Raw genomic sequence first — 21,232 nt, forward strand, 5'->3', positions numbered from 1 at the left:
TCATCTCCTCTTTCAAACAAGGGGCAGCAGCTGAGCACTGGGATGAAGTTTGAAAACCCGTGAATATTTGCGTAATAAAAGAATATAGCGTTCATGTCTGTGAGGAGAAAGAAAATCACTCTCTGCTGGGAAGTGAAAAGTGCATTTAGGTAGTGAAGGCAAGAGCAGTACAAGAAGCATGTGTTTAACGTCTCAGAGGGAAGAATTAGGCAACAGATTTACACTGCAGTAAAATCCTCCAGCTTCCCAAGGGCAGTGCATCTACCTCAATTTTTAAAATATCTGAAGTTTTTCTTTTGTTATGATTAACTAGTTTTTAAATTCCAAAGAGGCTGTTTGCAGTGTGATTTGGTACATGGTACCATAGGTCTTCGCCTAACCTAAATGCTTAAATTCTGGTGTTTGTGTTTGAGTCCAGTCAAGTGGATAATCCTGTTTGTGAAGGACATCACCCTTGCTCTCCTGATACCCCATAAAGTGCTGTGTAAACACCACTGCAGCAGAAGGCTGAGTATTTGTAAAAAGTAGTACGGCAAGCTTAGCGCAAGAAATAAGATGTGTGCTCTTACGCGAAGATCCCCGAATCGGTTCCTGGGAAGAGGAGCATCTTTGTCCCGGCCTTGATTGCCTGTGCCGTGCATTGCAATAGGCTAAAGCTTACCCTGAAAGGATCTTCGATTAAAGCCTGCAGCGCTTCTGTGCTTCGCAGTCCTCAGCAGAGCTTCTGCGGGTGAACCGGCGAAGGGACCAGCGGAGCCGGCGCTGCCTGACCCGTGCTACTCTGATCCTCTTTTGCAGGCTGTCACGGCAGCAGAGCTACTGTTTGGGGTGGTTTTGAGGGTGTGCATAGCCACTTTGTTTCCATAGCTCCTAGGTAGGGATCAGTTTATCCCAAACGCTCTGGCAAATGATCAAATGGCTGAACGTACATGCGTACGGTGTATCACAAGGAAGGAGACTGCTACGCGGGTGAGATCTACCAGGGCCACGTAGGCAGCTTAAAAAGGGAGACCTTATTCTGCCAGGGGTGTTTTATCCTGACCTGGGAGCGACAGCAAGCGTCAGCCACTCTCCAGAGTATTGCGCATAATATAGATGGAGATGACGTCAGTGGCTGTCATCTCTCAGGGCTATACAAGCAGCCTCTCTCCGGGGGGAGGAGAGTGTGGGGGGCTTGGTCTTGGGATCAGCTGGACATTAAGAACTAGGAAAGAGCAACCAGGGACCTTAGGGAAAGCTTAACAAAGCTGAGCCTGTTGAGAGACTTGTACCTCAGCTGAGACTCCACTCCTGTCCCTTGTCATACCGCAGAGGAGGCCGGTCACGCCTGCCAAACCTCTTTAATTAACGACAGACCAGAACTGTGGCAGCATCCTTGTTGCAGGGAAAAGAAAGCATGCGTGTATGTGTAGGTGTGCACAGGCAAGGAGCGTAAGGAAACCAAGTGGACGTCTCCCCCGTGCATACGCTAGATCAGCTCTCATCCCTGGTGATCCCCAGAGCAGTAGTATTTTATGAGACCGAAAGATTCACCCTGCAGTAGTGAAAGCAATGAACCCAGGCCAACCAGAGTGCAGTCTTCTGCTCTGGTCCAGGTAGAGCACCCCAGAAAGAAGGAAACGCAGGTCCCACGGAGAAAGTGCGCAGCCTCCACACCAATTGCCACCCATCCGAACTGTGGAATAAGCCACTGCCTCACTCGTGTCCCGCCTCAGCGTCCCTGCTCGGTCCGCGTGGCTCCAGGCTGTTGTAGGATGGCAGCATGGTCACTACAGCCTCAACAGTGAAGCGGTGCGGGGCGCTGAGACCTGGCACCTCGTCTTGGAAAGCCGTGTTATCGTGGCTGTTTGGAGGGGGTCCCGGTGGAGGGGGCTGCTGCCGGGAACGGAACCAGCGTAAGGCCAAGAGAAAGGTGATGGCGATGAAATCCAGAATCAGCTCTGCAAGCTCCATCACAGACAGGACAGAGGATCCAAACCAGAGACTCCACTGGTTCCCAAGCTGGGACAGCAGAGTCACTACCTGCAAGAGACGGAGAAGGGGCAGTGAGGACAGCCCTGGTTCGAGTCTTTCGCCTCCCTGCCTGCCCCCGCGGTGCTGGGGAGTTCCTCCCACGGGAAAAGAGACTGGATAGCCAGCAACGCTGCTGGAACGAACACCTGCCAATGTGGAGGGACATCCTGGGGGAACGGGTGACTAGAGAGGACATGGCAGTAAAGTGGGTACCGTGAAAGCTGGAGACTCCCCATTGGTCTTGTAGTTCCACTCCTCAAAAAAGATATTCACCTTGGCAACTCCGTTCCTGTAAGTGAAAGATGGGGGTCAGTAACCTCAAATCTGCAATCCCTGCATTTCTGCACCAAGCTCAATTGTCTTCTCTGTCCCTTTCTGCCCCCATCATCCTTACACGTATACCACCCAGAGGCTTTTCCCCATCTCCGCAGTTCCCTCACTCTGCACGAAATACGATCTTTGGTACTTAGAGTGCGCTTCTGAGACTGCGCCATGAAACCCAACGTTTGTGGCATCCTACGTTGGCTCAGCACAAGCTCCTGCATGGCTCTGCTTCCCGCTCTTCCACTAGCCCTTACCATGGCTCCCGATCACGCAGCAGCTGCCCCGGGCTTACTATTTTCATACTAGCAGCTGACCCTTTTCAGACTCTTCACTGGGATTCCCAGTCCTTGTTGAAGTCTCAGTTTCTCTCTACTCTGACTCAAATCCACTGGCCTTGTCCACAGGTCCCATGCCTAATCTCATGCCTAATCTCATCCGATCAGCGATTTAATCTTAACTCTGACCCCCCGACACACACACTCTGCTGGGATGGTTTCTGGTTTGGACACAACCTCTGTTTAGGGCCTCTCACCTCTTGGATGTGATATTGTATTTGTTCTGTTGGGAAAGCATGTAAAAAACCCAGTCCTGAAATGAAAGTGTAATAAATTGCGTTACGTGATGACAGTCACCTTGTAGGTTTAGTACCAGTTAAGGAAGGACTAAACAGGAGGTCAGAGCAGTGCTGGGGAGCCAGGACATCCGCGCCTTACCTCTGAGACAGCAGAAGGCCAGCGGGAGTATCCAGCTGAGAGCTGGTATTCCGTCATTCTGGAAGACAAGAGGCCGCGTTAGCTGTTGAAGCTGTAGGAGCCACAAGGCCAGGTCTGTCAATCCCCAGGCACACCTAGAAACTCCCCCCCGCTGAAGTTCTCCCCACTTCCCAGCGAGCTCCTGCACAGTCCTTGGGAGCTCACCCCCGAGCCGACACCGATGCTCCTCAGCCATTTCGGCTTCCCAAAGGGAGAAATACCATTTCGGGTTGCAGCTCAGCTCAACTCAAGCTTTTGCCCTTGTCAGCGAATGCTTTCCAACACCTCTAGGAATAAAGAGTCTACCTGACTGACGATCACACTTACTTGCAAGGTTTCCGACATTTGTGGAAACAGCCCAGCACGTCAGCTTTGAATTCAGCCAGGAGTTTGTAATAGCAGTAGCCTGAGCAGCAGAGAAAGTAAATCCAGGTAAGCTCACAGTATCTCTACACAAAAGGTGATGTGTGACAGCGAGGAGAATCCAGAGGTTTCCTTCAGCAAGCTCGGAGGGACTAACCATCCAAAACGAGAGGGTCTTTTGGATGTCCCACAGCAGGAAGCTCATTGAAGACGATGAGGAGACGTACTGGGACATGAGGTGGGCCAAACAGGGTCAGGTGGGCATGAGCTTTACTATTCCTCACTTACCCCAGGCTACGTGCTTTGTGTAGTCACAGTACTCTGCTTCAGCGGGTAAGGGATAGAAGTAATACGCACAGCCACAGCGCTCTACCATGTTGAGCTGAAAGCAGGAGCGAATGCAGACCTGGGAGGCATATGAGGTGGAAAAGGCTGAAGAAGGGAACCAAACCCACTGCAGCCTGTATCACATCATACAATTAACAGAGCCCACGGGCAAGCGTGGCTGCTGGGGGGCTGAGGCATTTCAGGAAAGTAGGGAAACAAGCTGGCACGGGACCAGCGATAATGGTTACCTGTTCGGTGTAGCGGGAGGAGTACAGGTTTTGCACTGGCACGTCACTGCCATCCTCCGTGCAATCGCTGTAACTGCCCCCAAGACGCACAGTCATCTCCTAGAACATCAAACAGTCATCACGCAGAAGGACTGGCACTTTGCTCTTCTCTTCCTACGCTTCCATGCCACATGCTGCTTGTCCATCAGTATCTCCTCTTCATGCTTCCCTCGGGACGCCAGCTCCCCCTGCTTTCCTCCATTTCCTTGTTCACTGATAAATTGCAGCCAAATGCTTCTCGTCTAGTCCAGCAAGCTGCTCTTCTTCCCCTCCCTGTCATTAATCCCCTCCCTTAAACACCCTCTGGGTCCATGACAACCCATCTACCCACCAAGTTAAACCTCCCCCCTAACCTCATGTCCACAGCTCCTACCCTTGCTGCTTCCTCACCTTTCTCATGCTGATGGAGGTCTCGATACCCGGACGCACATTGAAACCCCCATCGTCCATGAAGGCCGGCTCATTCTGATCATGGACCATGACCCTGGCTCCTGTCACCGTGGACAACAGAGGGATGAAATCATTCTGTTCGGTGCGCACCACCAGAGAGAGACCTGAGGGAACGTCAAAGAGCCAGAGAGGTCACGGCTGGTCATCGTGCAGGAGAGGAGAGAGAATGGTTAGAGGTGAGTCCGTAAGATAAAGGACGGGAAACATCAACCGGGGCTGCACCAAAGCTGGGCAGCAATGGAGGGCGGCTGGAGGGAGGCCAGCGACAAAGCTGGAGGCTCCAGGAGAGGCCAGAGAAAACTGGATTTCTTCACTGTGGCTTAGAGAAAGCAGAACTGGGAATTGAGAGAGATTTTATGGAGAGACTCGGAGCCGAATGGAAGAAAAGCCTGAAGACTGCGCCTAGAGAGGTTTCGGGGGGGTTGGGACCACAAAGAGGTCAGTTGCTGGAACCAGGAAAATGGAGAAGGAGGAGGTGAAGACCAGGCTCTCAGGAGCACAGCTCAACGGGGGACTTCAGGAAGGGCCAGGACAGGTCCAGAGGGAGCAACGAACAGAAGGATCAGGCACTGATGGGAGAGAGAGTTCAGTGGGCAGCAGCGAGGGCCAGCCGTGTCCATGAGACGGCCATCTCCACGTGGGGGAAAACAGAGCTCAGGCGAGACAGAGCGGGGCTGCGATCTGCCACCACCAGCCTTAAGCACAGCAGCGCGCCCCTAACTCCTGGGGAAAACAGAGCCGAGCTGTCCTCCTTACTCACCAAAGAGTGCCTCTCACCCACCGTTATTGATCCCAGGCAGCGAGGACGTCCACAGGCTGCTGCTGTTGTCGTTAAAGGTATAGCAGTTCCCGTACAAGGGATGGTGGAAGTGGGTGTAATTCCTGAGACGGGAAGAGAAACATCCAGACGGGGTGGGTGAGAAGGGCTGCGAGCCCAAGGGGAAGGGCTTTCTGGAAGGAACAACTCTGTTTTCCACCTGCAGGGAGAGGGGCTTACAGCAGATGGGCAGTATTTGTTATGTAAACTCGCCCGAATGGGAAAAGCAATTAAAATGTGCTATAAAAAATGTCCTGGAGCTGGGCAGGTTTTTACACCAGGTTTTTCATGCTGCTAACTCTTGAGAGCCCAAGTGGGTTTTAGCAGTCCTAGCAATTACTATATTATCTTCCTAATATTCACAAAACTCTTAGCTTTTCCTACTCCTTTTCCTCCCTTGCCGATGGCTTTCATTCCACTACCTCTTTGGGGCTTTTTGACCAATAAAGGCAGGAAAGTGGGATCTTTTTTTACTGTCTTTTTGTAACAACTCTCTCTTCTCCTCTCCCTCTGTGTGGGCTGATCCGTACCACTTCACCACTGCAGAGAGCAGAATAAAGAGACTTCTACACCGTACATCCGTACCCACTCTGGGGTTTGTACCAATAAAACTATTTCATTCGTTTGAAAGCCAGGCAAAGGAGAAACCATCCTCCGAGACCCACAGAAACTGTGACCCTGGTGAGCACAACCCCCAGGAAAGACTCAAGAAACATCACTTGAGACAAGAGGAACTGAACAAGGAACGATCCCACCTTGGTTCTCTAATGTGGGTTTCTTGATTCCCCTTGGACTCAAGGCACAAAATAGGGGTGTTTTCGGGAAGACTCGGTGGGACGTTTCCACCACTTACGCCTTGTCACAGGTTGCTTCATTGAAGCGGCAAGCATAGATGAAATTCTCAAAGTCAGACTCATCCAGGGCTTTCGCATCAGGCATCTGCGCCAGGATATTGATGTAGTGAAAGCTGTACCATTCCCGCACGGCATCCACCCCTGAGGAGTACGCCTGGTGGAAACAGTCCTTGTTGTTTTCACTGCACTGTTAAGAAGAGGAGAAAAACAGCCACGTCAGGGAAGTCTCGTCCAGGAGGTGAGGCTGTGGCTGCGGATTAGCTGTGCTCCCTTGGCACGGGCAGAAGATGAAGCTGAGGGAGTGGAGGAGCTTCGCAGGGCTCCTGCGCTCGACCAAAAGGTGATCAACAGGATGGGGAACAGCAAACCCAGGGCAGCTCCTGGGTGGAAGGGCAACGCCAGCTGAGTGAGCACGGCTGAGTAAAACCCAGGAGGCAGCAAGTCGCAGTGAGGCGTGCGGGGTGATCTACAGCACATAAATTCTACGTGGAATAGAACCAGAAGCTTTAAATTCTTGCCTGGGGAGCCCTTCCTTCAGGGTGTGTCCAGAAAAACGTTTGTGATCCTGTGGGAACTCCAGTTAACCGGCAAGCGATTAGCTTGAGTCTTTCAGTGCCTTTTTAAATGCAAACACAGATAGCCTAGGGCGAAGAAGCTGCTACCTAGGAGCAAATGCGACCATGACCACATTTCAGGTGGCCCACAGCCATCCAATACTTTCCCCTTTGCTATTACTGGGCAACACTGCGGTTGATGTTAATAAGTGACTCTCCAAAGGCACCTGCAAGGCTGATGTAGCCTTTGGGAAGGACAAGATTTCCCTGCCCTACCTAGGAAAAGATGGGCACTGATGTGGACAAGTCTCCTGGGGCCCACATGGACAGGGACAGGACTTGGGGAGCAGGATTGCATTGGGCAAAGCCTTCAGCTCTACCTTTATCTGTCATTAGCAAAAGCCAGTGCAGCTTAATCAGACTTCTACGTAGGGAAGGGCATGGCCAAGGGTCTAACAAGACAGAAGTAGCTAGGCAGAGACCGGTGTGGGTAGGACACGGGATATCTAGGGTTCTCACCAGAACAAAGCCAATTTTCCAGTCGTTCTTGTCCACTGAGGGACTGTTCTCTGGCAAGTTGACTAAGTTATCCCGCTTCTGCCTTCGCAGCGGATGGCGCTGGACATGATGGAGCAGGCTCCTTGAGCTACGCTTTCGCGTGGACAGCGTGGACCAGTCGCTTCGTGCCAGAGACATGTTGTAGTCATAAAGGTCTAGCAGCGTCTGATGGGTGATTTGGTCCAGCTCATCCAGCTTCTTCCGGATGGCGCTGTATCTATATGGGGAGGGGGGGGAAGATGCGCATAAACAGCTCTGAATAAAACATGCGGTAAAGTTTGCTGGGGTGATCCAGGACATTCCTGCCACCAGCTGCAAATCCAACCCCTTGCTGGAGGCTACCATCCTTGTAGGAGAGAAGTAAACCCATCTGCTTTTGCCCGGGGACAGTTTACAGCGCATCCTGCTAACGTACACCACCAAGCAGAGCTGCCTAAACTGACGTGCCTTGCTGCGCGTGCCCTGCAACAGCACAGCCCTGTGAACAGTGTCCTTTCCACCAGCACTGCGACTGCAGGGGACCGTCAAGGACCACGAGGAGAATGAGAGTATGTGCTTTTATCCTACGCCCGCAAAAGTCAAGGCAGTCGACAGCTCTGGGAGTCTGTTTCTTACCTGTAGGGATTGAGGGTGCACAGCGTCACGGCCGGGAACGTCAGCCTGTCGGAGTTAAGGTTGAGGTTGAGGTTGACAGGGTAGCTGAAGTACTCCCTGTAGAGGATCCCAAACTGCCAGTACATTAAGCCGAAGGTGAGAAAGAAGAGAACGGACCAGAAGGCTGTCTTCATCTTGTTCTTTTTGGAGCACACCAGGCGGATAGCCCCGTGGATGGTCGTGTTGCTGCAGAAGAACTGGAACAGCTCCTGGTAGGAACCGTAGAATTCGATGAGACCCTCCCGCTCCTCTTCTTTCTGCTGCTGCTCCTCTTCTTGCTTACATTGCCTCGTTTTCTCCCCGTCGGGCATCTTCCCTGTCTTCACAGACCCACCCTACAGCACAAACTCAGAATCAGGGGGTAGCCCTGCAAGACCGCGGCCCCGGGGACAACCGCCTCGGCATCCCCTTCTCCCCAACCCTCCTCCCTGACCCCCACCCCAGGCTGCAGGTCCCCAGCCGTGTGTGTGTCCCCTCCCACGGGTGACAGAGGGGACAGATCCCCCCACGAACAGCCCCCGCGTCCCTCCCGCTGCCCCCCACCGCTGGGGGCCGGGGCCGGTGCTCTCTCCCCGAGCGCTGCCTGCCCTCCTGCAGCCTCCCCGGCTGGGCTGGGACCGGTTCTTTTCCAGTTCAAGCCAGCAACCCGCCCGGCTCCAGCCCCGCCAGCCTCTCCCCGCCCGCCCCTCCTTCCTTCTCCTTCTCCTGCCCCTGCCCCTGCCCCTTCCCCCGGGGAAGAAAAGCCTCTTTCAGCTCTCGGGTGTCGGCGGCCCGGCTGAGGCGGCCGCGGGCCCCGGGACGCGCCGGGGCGGTGACCTCGGCGGCGCCGGCGGGGGTGAAGGCGCGGGCGGCAGCAGGGCCCCCCCCGGCCCGGTCCTTCCCCGGAGCCCTGCCCCGGCCAGGTACGGCTGCGGCACGGCCCGTCCCTCCTCCTCCTTCTCCTTCTCCTCCTCCTCGCACCCTCCCCAGGCAGCAGAGGTGATGCAGAAGGGAATTTGGCAGCGCTTATCCCAAGGGACCCCACCTCCCGGGGGGCGGCAGGAGCCTGCCCTGCCCAGGGATGGGGTGCGCACACCCAGGCGGCGAGGGCTCGCAGGGGGCTTTAAGCGCCAAGTTTTGCTTTTCCAAGGGCAAAGGCGAGGTAGACGGGAGAGTTTGGGGTGAGTTTTGCAAGAGGGATGGGGCTGGGGCAGGGAAGGCGACTCGGTGATACGCATGAGGTAGCATTGCCTTTGCTGGTTCATTAACTACAGAAATCGTTAGTATCCAGAGCTACCTGGCCCAGCCGTGAGCGGGAACGTGTTCCACTGATCCGTGCCGGGGAAATGAAGGCCTCCCGTCATTACCCAAAGCCTCGCCACGTTTCCTCGGACCACAGAAATGAACACCCGTGCCCAGACGTGACCAGGAGTCCCTCACACCCCCTGCCCCTGCCATTATAAGAGCGGACCCTCTTTCCCAATCCTTTCTCCAAACGATTTTCTCCCAAACTAGCTCTGTCTGAGGTTTTCACTTCTTTCTTTCCTTTACGAGGACCTCCTTCAGATCAGTCCTTGTTCGGAGTCACCCGTCACGGCATTTCGATCCTTATTGGAGTCAGCAGCGGTTTGGTTAGTGACTCAAACGACACAGCCACTTTTACCTCTTCATATTGCAAAATACCATGCTTGAAAATGGCAAGGAGCGCTCTCATGAGGCCGGCGGCTCGGTGCCAGAACAGCCTTGTGACAGCCGCTTGTTACAAACCTACCGCCCCAACGTACGGCTTTCCTCTAGCTCCGTCCCGTGACGAGAAGCAACGCGAAGCAAAAGCATCGGGTACTTCTGCGGTCCTAAACTTAAATTCTATCTCAAGTCATTTGTTTCGGGCTTTCATCAAAGGTGAGCTGCAAAAAGCGGGAGGGATGGGGGGAATGAAATAATATTGTATTTAAAGCGGCTTCCTCAGAGCACTGGAAATGCCCTTCTGGGTCAGAGCAACCCCGGCAGCTCCCTGTCCCGTCCGGGGCAGTGCCATGGGAGACGCCATTTAGCAGAGGGACGCGGTCTCTTTTTACTTGTGCCGTTTGTGTGTTTTATGCACTTGGATAGACCCGGAGAATCCCTGCGTCAGCCTTCTGAACCAGCCCTGGAGCCTGCGCCTTAAACTCTGCGAACGTACTCCGAGGTACTGACATTATACAGCATCGGCGGTTACGGTTACCCGTGGAACCCATGCAGCTATCATCCAGTCACTTCACAGAGAGCAGGTTTATAACTTGTTTGACGTACATTTCCGTAATTTCCTGAAATTACTCAGTTACGCTAACAGACCACCCTCCAAAACCGCCTTCCTGGAATTGTGCCTCTGTCTTACTGGAATGACAAAAATGATTTTGCCCCTGAAAATGCTGGGTTTATGCTCATTTAAGTTAACAGTACCCACAAAGCAACTACGGCTGAATTTGGTGGTGCTGGTAGTTAGGCCTTCGCTGATTTCCACAGTATTTAAAAACATTTTAAACTGCCTCCAGCTGATCTTTGCAAATGAGTTCAGAAACACCGTCCTTTTTGCTGGGTGTGAGACAAAGGTAACTTACATTTTTTGATGTCTTTTGACTTGAGGAATGATGAAAAACTCAAACCTCTGGGCTGATTTGCTGTATCCCAAGGACAGTCAAGGAGTTTTCTCAGCATTTTGTCAATGGCTGACGATTTCCATCGCCACGTTGCTCGGGAGAACTTTTGGCCTTTGCCAGTTTGGACAAGAATAGCAGATAATTAGGGTGTGGGTGCATGTATCGCATGTTTTATTTTTACATGCGTAGAAACGATGTACATCATATATCTGTGTAGCTCTATATGCACATCTAGATACATATTTCTTTCATTTTTCAGAAGACTTTTAACATATGTTGTATTTTTTTCCTAGAGAATTAAAAAAACACTCGCTGGCTCTTTCACCATTTCTGGCTGTCGTGTCAGCCATCATCTACGCAATTCCCCTTTCCCTCCTTCCCGCGCCGGTGAGCTGCCCAGGCTGCTGTGCGTGATCCGCTGCTGCGGCACACCTCGGAGCGCGTCTCGGCCCGGAGGTGACTTCCAGTCATGTCAGTCATGTGGATGTCACGCTTTGGCCGTGGCTTTACCTTCCCGTGGTCCCGTAGATGTGCTGCAGACTGATTGCCAGCTCACAGAGGAACTAAAACTTTATTTTTAGCATTTCTACAACCAAAATTACCGCTTGATTCCCCGAATACTTTTGAAACGATGCAAACGACAAATCTCCTGTTGCTGTCTCAGCTGCCAGTCTCAATCGCCATTTGCAAAACATCAGAATTTGCTAACTCTTTGGGGGGTTTTTTATTATTTACGTCTTCCTAGCTTTTGTTCTGTGTTTTTTCCAATGCGTAGATGAACTAGACGACTCGAGTGACCGTCTTCTGGCCAAGATTGTCAGTCAGAAATGGTAGTGTTTTCCTCAGGCATGCTTCAGTGCGACAGCAGATAGTGACGTGGACTTAGTAGCGTGGTTCGTGAGAGCGATTCCTGTTGATATTTTAGGTGATGAGATACACTCCCGTCTCGAGCTTCCCTCACTGCAAGAGACTTCTGAGCATTTTGCCCATCCACAGGTTTCTGGATATTGATTCGATGGATTGACCTATCAAGGTGAGTCACACCTGATGGAACTGGTTTCGACACTGGTGGTTATTTCCCTCACCCCCATTCAGGCTCAGCAATTACAGGGTAAATGGTCTGAAATCCCGAGTCTCACGTTAGGATGGAAGATCTTCCATCAGGCACTACAAATCCTTTGTGGAAGTTTCGATTCGTAGTATTTACTTCACCTCTAACAACATTTGGGATCCAAGGAGCTTTACGCTGAAGAGATCCTTTTCCTTCAGATGCTTGTCACTAGGTCCTTCTCTTGAAATGGGATGCGCCCTGTTGTTCTGGGCAGTGCTTCTGTGTATTACACCTTCACAAGCCGAACGCATGATTGCTTTTTATTGCTACTGAGCAACCTTCGAGTAAATATGAATCATTTTTTATGGCATCAAATTTGAAATGTTCCTTACCAGCTATGTCTATTATCTGCCCCGATAGGAATGCGATAATGATCTATAACGCACACAACATTTGAAAATAGAACAATCTGTTTTCAACACAGTGCTACTGTGGTGGGAAAAAAAGAATGGTCTCTCCGATACTTGATCAGTCTTGAGTATAACAAGTCATATACGTCTTTTAACTACTTGAAAGACCCTAGATCAGTGTGGTTCTTTTGTATATGCATATATGCAATTTTGTTTTCCTTCTGTTGCAAGGTAGAAGCCAGAGATTATTTCTGGATTACTTCTGGATTAGCTACAGTTGATTATATTTTTCTGCATTAAAATTAGCAACCCAAACTGCCAAGGAATAGCAGCCCAGATGGTGCTATAAGTTTAACTGAAGCGTTTGGCCAAAGAAACACCGGCCTTGTAGCTGATAAAGATGGGCAGACGTGAGGCTACACTTTGTACTGCTGTCACGTTTCAGCAGGGAATTATTTACCCAGGATTCGTGGACTCCCTTGAGGCAGAGGTGGTGATCTCTAAAGAGGATCGTTATTAAAAAGCCATCAGGGATTTGCAAACCAAGGGCTGTTGAATGCCTTCTCGCTTGCTACCGATGTAACCTGCTAGGCAGCGGTGGTGTCTGTCCCAAATAGCCAGCGATACTACAGCAACGAGAGCTCCCACACCTTTGTGTCCCGAGGAGGCTGCTTTTCAATGTATTTATTCATATTTACCTTGTAGGAGCAGAGTGGCTGCCGAGAGCCGTGCTGGTGATGCAAAAGGGAGCTCTGGGGGAGAACCAAAGCAGTGTGTGTTATCCCCGTCTTTCCGCATGAAAGGTGGGAGGCCGTAGGGTCGAGCTCATGAAAATAATATTGTAGGACCGAACAAATCCTGCTGGAAACTGCGTGGAGGGAACCCAGTCTCTCTTCCTAGGAGAATGAATTTAGCATGAGTGAACTCCAGAAGACCCTTATGGATCCTCTTTCATTGCTGTTTGCAGGCTGAAATGCAGTACGAAGCTTGGAGCAGAGCCTGTGTAGTGGCTGCTCACGCTCTGCCTCAGCCGGCAAATCTGAATTACCTCCTCAAAAATGTAGCTCTCTCCCATCGGTTGCCTGTATTGCAGGAGGAGGGATATCACCTCTTGGATCAGGTTGGGTGCTGAAACAGCCCAGTGACCCAGACCAGGCGGTACGTAAGCCATACGTCCGAGTCAGACGTGTCCGAGTCAGTTGCCACCTTGGCTACTAGCGACCTGTCCTCCATGAGAAAGTCACCCAGCGCTGAAAACGGGCCTTCAAGCTCTACCTCCGCTGCATCTTCCCTAAGCCCAGGGTCTCATCTAGGATCACTCAGCCGGATCAACAGCTCCTCAGATACCGATCTCAATCCAGTCCTATTGCAACAGGATCAACTGTGGAAATGGCCAGATGAAAATTCCCGCCCACTGGCATAGCTAAGCTAAGACTAATGCCTGTCTGGAAGCTGGGTGTGCAGTCCAGGCTGGGAACAGCAGAGAGCAAAGCTATAGGATGTCAAACCCAGTGATTTTTCTGGCTGCTTTGTCCCGAGGGGCAATTAATGAGCAGGGAGATCAAGATGGAGCCTCCTTGAGTTCCCCCCACCCTGTTCTCCCCAGCTGAAATCTTTAATTTCCTCATTCCAGCCCTAACAATAGCACTATTATCACAGCCACCTGACTCCCCAGGCCTGTGTCCCCACCCCTTTCGTGCTCTCTCTCTGCGTGTTCCTGGAAACTCGAGGCAGACGCAGCCACCTCAGACCAGTTTTTCCTCCGACGCCTGCTGCTCCCCGGCCAATGGAGATCACAGGTCACCCTCTGAGCCCAACGCAGCACCCGGCACCGCGCAGCGGGTGTTGGATTCGTAGACGCGGATGCTTGCTGCTGCCCACCTGGAGCTTTGCTATAGCTGGCGTTAGGACAACCTCGTTGCTGTTTATCTCCAGTTTTGACACCGCCCCATGTAATTCTCCAGGTGCCCCCCTCAGTCACTCCCACCTCAGTGGTTTCATCTTGCTTCTGCGTCTTGGCTCTGCTCTGGTGATGGTGATCCTCTCCTCCTCTGGAAGGTAAGCTAGAAGTTATGCCCTCAAAAAGGGAATCCACAGGGAATTTGGCCCTTAAGAAGAGAAGTTAATCCATAAATCCCATTTCTTTTATGGTTAAGGCCAGATTTCATAGCCAAATGGCTTGAGGGAACACTTCCCACCACACCCTTCTCAAAAGGCAGAGCAGAAGGCTTCACCCCCCTTTCCCATCTCCTTTTTAATTGTTCAGACGTGTTCAATTCATTCCTCTGCTTGAGAGGTTTTATCTCTTCCCAGGCACTCTGAACCCTCAGAAGATCTCAGGGTAGCAGTGACGTGAAGCTCTGGAATGGTTCATGAGGCAAAGAACCTACATTTTTTTCAAGATGTAGCTTGATTTATTTTTTTTTTTGCTTTTCATCCTTTCTTTTAAGCAGAAGAGGTTGGCCAACAAAACATGAATCTTAGTCAAGCCATGTGACCACTTCTAGTGATACTGAGAAGCACGAGATTTTTCACTGTCCCGTTCTGTCACTTCTTTTAACTCTATATCAAGACTGAAACTGTTTCAGATGCATCTCACATATCAAGAAGTTTATACTCCTGGGCATATTTTGGGGTCAGGAAGGGAGTTTCTTCAAGTAAGACACACGGGGTGGGGGTGGTGGATTTTGCTGGGGTTTTTTGAGAGAAAGAATCTTCCCCTGTAGCTTGAAAAATGGTTCATTTCACTGAGTCTGGGGCCTTTTGCCTTCCAAATCCCCTGCCAGTAAAGGATCTCAAAGTATTTGCAGCATACCTCCTGGTATGAGGCTGTGCATATTTATCAGCTGAGGCAATTGATCTTTCATGCTAAGGACTTAATAAGACGATGATGGTATTTCATGGGAGGGCAGGTGTGTGAATATGATTTGGATAGATACAAAAGTATAAAAGAAGAGAAAAACAGCCATTCAGAAAGAACTCAATACTAAGCAAACTCATGACTTCAGAAGCGTTTGAAAAAGAGGAAAAGGAAATGGTGAAAAATACTGTTGAAAACAGGGGGAGGAGAAGGAGCTGAATGAAAAGAACAGCAGTGAATGAACTCAGAAAAAGAAGAAAACCGTGCCCTCCTTCCCCACAAACTGCGCCTGGTTGTGGTGGGAAGGCCTGCACTGCCTAGTGACACTGAAATACGTGCTGGCAAGCCATATATCTCCCAGAGGATGACTCATGCCAGCCAGTTTGCAGCACAGGAGGCTGAGCTTAGTCCACAAACTCTTAAAACACTGACGTATTGCCTTTCCTGCCTTTGCAGTCATTTTCCCTTCCTTTGCTGCACCTTATCATCGTTGGCCCAACCTATCTGGGGCCTCTCCTCGGCTGTCCGCCAGCATTGTCCAGTGCTGCCCTGCTTAACTGACAGTCATTGCTTTGACCCAGCACACGCCAATGTTACTGTACCATACAATCCTGTGCCTCTACTCTTCACCGTCATCCGTAACCCCTTCTGCCACCTCTTGTAACGCTACGTCACTACATCAACCGTACCTGTTGGGGCAATGTCACCGTTCCCTCTTACTTCTCACTCCTCCGCTCAATGTGGCATCCCAAGGCTCAAGGTCATAATCCTGTTCTCCCACCATATGTCTTCACTGCTGCTACCATCCTGCCCTCTACCTCTTGTTGTTTTCCAGCCACTTCTCTTCTTCCCGTTCTGCTTTGGCAGACTTTGTCATTTTGAACCGTGGCCCAGCACTGATGGCCTATACCAACACCTGCCACAACTGTTTGCTTTTGTCTGTCCAAAAGTGCCACCCCTTTTATATTTTCGTCTTCATCGCCTGAATTCACTCTCTGTCACCCTTTGCTATCCTCCCTAACCGGGCATGCTCAAGAAAAACGGGATGAGCACCTTTCATGTGGGATACAGAAACCATTGTCCAGTGGGGTAAGGGAAGTCACAAAAAGCATCTGTCAAGAAAAACTGAAGTTGCCTACAAATGGGAAAATAGAGAAGGATATAAACTTTGGCACATTACATGTAGAAAGACAGTAAGTCAGGTCAAACAAAGCTTCAAGGAACAACTGGCAAAAGGAATCAAAACTAACGTTAGATCTTTCTTTGAGCGTATCAGGAATGTGGCAGATGTTCTGAAGGGCAAATCGGTGAGAGGAGTGCACAGGGTCTCCCCATTGCAGGCCATTGCAGAAACCTCTGCATCTGCGTTGAGTGTTGAGTGACGAGATCATCGCAGCAGAACCCATTCTTCAGCAGGGTGGGGTTCACCAATGAACATGTCTGAAATTGAAGCGGCTCTGGAAAAGGCTGTTCAACACACTGACAAAGCAAACAGTAACAACTTGCTGGGAGCAATGGCATTTGTCCAAGAGTCTTAAAGGAACTTAAGAATAAAATAGGTGAACTGCTCCGAGCAGTGCGTAACTCATGCTTACCGCCACCGTGGTACCTGAGGAGGGGAAAGGGGTGAATGTGGTGCCGATTTTTAAAGGCTTTACATGGGATCAAGGGGAGAATGGACAGCTTCATGGAAGAGAAGTCTACAGAGAGAGAATAAACTGCAGAAACCACATCCAGTCAGGAGGTCCCTGACCTGAAAATGTTTGAAGGCTGGAAGGGTATTAATGAGAAGTATGATATGTTTGCCCTGTTCATCTTGCGCTCTCCCTGAGAAGCAGAGAGGAGGAGGGTAGAGGAAGAGAAATCAGGGAGAAATCATGTTTATGGTGAGGAATGAGTGAAGAGGGGGAGAGCATAAGGTGAAAACATAAACCAGAAACTTTCACAGAGCACAGCGTCTGCAGCAGTACCCACGGCTTCCTGAAGGCATCTGAGGCTGCCAGGTGGTGGATGATGCCCTGTGATCCTCTGCATAGAGTTGTAACAGCACAAGGGAATAGAAATAGGCTGTGCAATCACCAGGAACATCCCTGCAATCAAACATCCTCCTGGAGCTGCAGGTGGCCAGTTTGGCCAGGGGCAGGTGGCAGAAGAGGTTCTGGGACTTGTTCGGGCTTCAGATGAAGCCAGCATGAATAAAAAGATGAGAGGTAAGCACAGTTAGACTCTAAGAGGGTCTGGAGGAACTAGAAGAAGGCCTGAGGCCAGAACACCACTCCATGATGCTTGTGTCCCCAGTGGGCTGTGAAATCCATGCTATCATCTCGCCAGCTGAAGGGAGGTGTGTGCTGTTGTCCGTCTCCTGAAGATTTGGATGCATGCTTGGATGAATGCTGCCTGGTAGCACCGGAGCCAGCTGGGACCTGCAGAGTTGTTGGCTCTCGCTGTAGGATGCAACAGGTATTGCGGTCCAGGCACTTCCACCCAGCTGCTGGTGAAGGGGACAGCAGCAGTGACAGAGGGGTGTGCTTGTATCAGCACCAGAAATGAAGTTGCTGGTGGTGGCCCTCTCCTTTCTCCTCTTCTGATTCAGGGGTTGTAGGGGCAGAGTATGAGAGAAGGAGCTCCCAGCGCTGCAACCATTGCATCTACCTGGGGACATGAGTGGGGATGGTCCTCATTCCTCTGCTGTCTCTCCTCACCAGGAACTGCTGGCAACTGCTGCTGGTCCTGGAGGCTGAAATCGGCCCTCTCCACTCCAGATGTGCTTTTTGAGCTTCTCAGCTAATTTTTCACCCCGAGGGGGCATCTGCCTCTTTTCAGCATCTGCCCATCATCCATTGAAGTAGATGCATGGGAACCCACCATTCGGTGTGCTGGGAGAAGCTGAATTTTCAGCTGACCTGGGAGGAGAAGCACGTTTTTGCAGTGGGTGGGAGCTGGACTGATTTAGCACGACACATATGCTGTGGCGGCAAGCATGTGTCCCATGCTTTTGTCTGGGACACAAGTTAGAGGGTGGTTGTAACAGAGCTGGAGGCTTTGGGAAAAGAAAAGCCCATTCCTTTTTCCTTTTTTTCTTTTCACAGTTTTTCCTTTCCCTTTTTTTCTTTTCACATTTTTTCTTTTTAATTGTTTTTTTTTTTTTGAGAGGGGGAGTGTGCAGAATATCACAGGAGATTCATTACCCATTGTAGCTTGTCGTCGCTCCTGTCAGTAAAGTCCCGATGAAGGAGAGGCCAGAGAAAGCGATCAATGCAGAAGATTGCTGTTACTAAGAAAAGCAAACGCACGGTGCTAGTGAAGACGTGTCTTTGGTCAGCATTTCATACTCTTCACAGAGAGAAGCCCAGGGGCGGTGTTCCTGCAGGCAGTGCTAGGGAGGAGAAGCAGCCGTTGTATAGGTGTGAGATGACCTTCTCTATGAAAAGAGGTATCCAGCTATTGAGAAGAACTACCTGATGTCCGTGGGCTTTCAGGAAGATGCAGCCATGTGGGAGTCATCTTACTGTGTACATGTGTGAACCCCCCTGCAACGGAGGGCTGCGATGCCAAGCTCTTGCAACGGAGCTTGCTGCTTCGAGCTTCTGATCTGGAAGAAATGAACAGTAGGAAAGCATGAATGCTGTCCTGGCCCACCTCTACCAAGCAGGTTGCAGTGATTCCTTGCAGTTCATTGACCAAGATGAGGGAGATGTGGGAAAGTTCGGTATCTTTTCTACGGTCAGTGTGGGAAGCTGTTTCTTGTTGCACGCTAGGCTTGAAGGAGTTACTGTCCGTCATTGCCTGGTGGACTATGGGAGAGGGCCTTTAGCTTTGAAGTGCATTAGGCACTTCACTGTCTCTTCCAGTTAGCACACGTTCTCTTTGAGGCACATACCTGAGCTTCAGCTATATTCATAAAGTGCATCTAAACCAATGCAGTTAGACTGCTGGATCTATTTTGCTAGCTTAAATTGAATGAGCAGAGGCTTAATCAAACAAGGGGAACCTATGTGGAAAAGATGATCTTGAGCTTGGCGTTGCCGATTGCAATGACTGCTCTTTCGATACCACGTGAGACGTTTTGGCTTGTCCGTATTCACAATACAATGCAGCCACAGCCCCTAAGTAATCTTGTGCTGACTCAAGTGCAAATAACTTAATCTTATGTTTTGCAGGTTGACAAAATCCCTGTCAAATTTCATGCCTTACATCAAATAATTCTCCTAAAGAACTTGTCTAAAACACCTACCTTTAATATTTATTTGTAGAGACACGGTGTACCTTGTAACAGCTTGGCCTGACTAGCAGCTCATCAGATGATAACCAGATTCCTGCCTCTCAGTTCACGTGGCCAGGCACCGATGCCATGTGGCACTTGGCCACGGCAAATTCGACCTTGGAAGGTCTCTCCAGAGACGCAGAACATATAATATTATTTATGCATGTCTTCATAATGAAATCAAGTTTATCTTTGATGAACTTTCAGTCTCTTAGTGGTATTTTCTGTAATAAGTGCTTTATATTTAAAATATAAAGAACACTGTTGTTAAACACGATGTCACTTTGTTTATCAGTAAGTATTACTTTTTCTGCTTTGGGTGATACGTTTTACTTGTTTTTGTGGTTTAAATTCAGCTTGAGACCTCCAGGGACACAGTAATTGTGGACTCCCCATAGCAACTCTAGTGCGGAGCATCGGCGAGCAGGTAGTGGAACGAAACCATGTGCCGTGGTTTATTTCTCCTTACGGGGAATACAGCCGCTCCTAACGCATTTCCTTCCTACATCTCACCCTTATTTTTTTCTTTCCTTTATGTCAGTTTATGGGCCAAAAAGGCAGACAACCAACCAGCTCTCCCTTCATGTGTAATGCAGGCCTTGGAATTTTACCCAGTGTCTGTTTTAACTGATGCCATTAACTTATTTTTTTAAATTATTATTAAAGGACAGCTTGAAAAAAGTAACGTGGCCTTTATTTGAAGACCTTGAGAGATAGTCTACCATTTTTACCGACAGGTGGCTAGGACAATGAGCCTCATCGTTGAGTATATTATGTCTTATTCTGCTCTGAACATGCCTAAATATAACTTGCAGCTGTTGATTCTCACTGTGCCTTTCTCTGCAGGTTACGGTGCCACCAGTACTCTGTGGTGTAATTGAGACATACTGGTTTAGCAAGACCAGAGCAAGACCCACCCAGGGTCCCTTGGAGCGCCCATTCCCAAGTCCCAGGCAGATTCCCCCTCTGCGCGGGGCTCAGCCCGCCTGTTCACCGGCCGTGGAGCCACGCAGTAGGCTTGACTCCACCGAGCGGTGGGGGAGGTCCACAGACAGAAGACAACTGTTGGAACTAAAAATACTTATTTATTGGTAACACATCAAAAATGAAGAGGAAATGATACAAGAGAAACCTGCTTCCCCCAGCAGTTACCTTCTGCCCATGGTCACTCTTAGGTGTTCCCACAGGTCAGGCAACTGATGGGGATTCATGGATCAACAGCATCGAGCCAGCGTGGTGGTCCAGTACCTGAGGAGACTCCCTGGGCATTGCTGAGCAGCTTATCTTCCTTGAGTGTCTTCAGCTGGCCAGGCGACTTGTGTTGATCTGAAGGACCCCCTCTGCTTTAGCTACTGCTCTTGCCGTTGGCAAATTTTATCAGCAATGTTTTTTTACGGCTGTATCTCCTGATGCAAACATTAAACAGCACAGTTCTTCCAGAGAGGCACACACTTTCAGCAGTGATTGCTGCTTCTTTTTGGACAATGAAATTTTGCCATTTGTCTGTTAGCTAGTAATGAATCCATATAGTGCAAATTATGATCTATAAATACACTACTATTTTTTCTTCAGAATTTACAAATTTCTTAGTTTGTTAAATCTGCACCAGTGCTTTTATCAACCATATGTATTATTTTGTCCAAGAATGAAGTCAGATTTGTTTCTCACAACTTTTTTTTTTTTTAAACATACTAAATTATTAATGTTATTTTCATTGCGGAGGCCCTTGTTAGCTAACTTGTAATAACTTGACACTCTTACCTACGATTATTGCTACGGAACCGTCGAACAGTCGGTGTCATCTCGCTTTCTCTGTGTGAACACTGGCAGAACACGCTCTTCCAAGTCCTTGGGATTTCTTTGGTGTGCCAGGATTTTTAAATACCTAACTAACTCCGTTGGGCCAGGTGCCTCTTCAGCCAAGTCTTTTATGATTCAGAGATGCAGATTTTATTGGCTACTGATCTGAAAATACTTACACTTAATAGGTGCTGTTATAACCTTCCTTAGTTCGCAAACAGATTAGGAAGCTGTTTGCCATCCTCACGTAGTATGAATACCCAATTCTCTTTCTCT

General features: G+C 49.9%; 1 protein-coding gene and 1 long non-coding RNA gene across 6 annotated transcripts; one reads left to right on the top strand and one right to left on the bottom strand.

Annotated features, from left to right (window-relative positions):
- Nucleotides 1-1,321: 1,321 nt before the first annotated feature.
- SCNN1A (sodium channel epithelial 1 subunit alpha) lies at nt 1,322-9,102 on the bottom strand. Of its 5 annotated transcripts, XM_087758616.1 has the most exons (14): nt 8,497-8,678; nt 8,071-8,288; nt 7,915-7,959; nt 7,261-7,516; nt 6,187-6,374; nt 5,298-5,398; nt 4,457-4,620; nt 4,028-4,126; nt 3,741-3,858; nt 3,417-3,495; nt 3,051-3,108; nt 2,870-2,925; nt 2,227-2,302; nt 1,322-2,022 (listed from the first exon to the last, which is right to left on the bottom strand). In XM_087758616.1, exons 2-14 carry the CDS (start codon nt 8,262-8,264, stop codon nt 1,696-1,698), a joined length of 1,761 nt encoding a protein of 586 aa, XP_087614742.1. In that variant the 5' UTR covers nt 8,265-8,288; nt 8,497-8,678; the 3' UTR covers nt 1,322-1,695. The 5 variants fall into 5 exon arrangements, with proteins under 5 accessions (XP_087614742.1, XP_087614740.1, XP_087614743.1 ...); XM_087758614.1 differs by lacking the exon at nt 8,497-8,678 and adding an exon at nt 8,978-9,102 and having other exon boundaries at nt 7,915-8,288; XM_087758617.1 differs by lacking the exon at nt 8,497-8,678 and adding an exon at nt 8,770-8,876 and having other exon boundaries at nt 7,915-8,288.
- LOC148055605 (uncharacterized) lies at nt 8,033-20,137 on the top strand. The gene is made up of 9 exons (XR_015704992.1): nt 8,033-8,165; nt 9,487-9,563; nt 9,730-9,834; nt 10,045-10,120; nt 11,347-11,401; nt 11,497-11,604; nt 12,738-14,090; nt 15,349-18,615; nt 20,003-20,137. It is a non-coding gene; the product is annotated as an uncharacterized LOC148055605 (long non-coding RNA).
- The last annotated feature ends 1,095 nt before the right edge of the window (nt 20,138-21,232 follow it).

The sequence above is a fragment of the Nipponia nippon genome, unplaced genomic scaffold (assembly GCF_047370975.1).
Source record: "Nipponia nippon isolate SJK-2023a ecotype South Korea unplaced genomic scaffold, ASM4737097v1 scaffold_2, whole genome shotgun sequence".
NCBI classification, from domain to species: Eukaryota; Metazoa; Chordata; class Aves; order Pelecaniformes; family Threskiornithidae; genus Nipponia; species Nipponia nippon.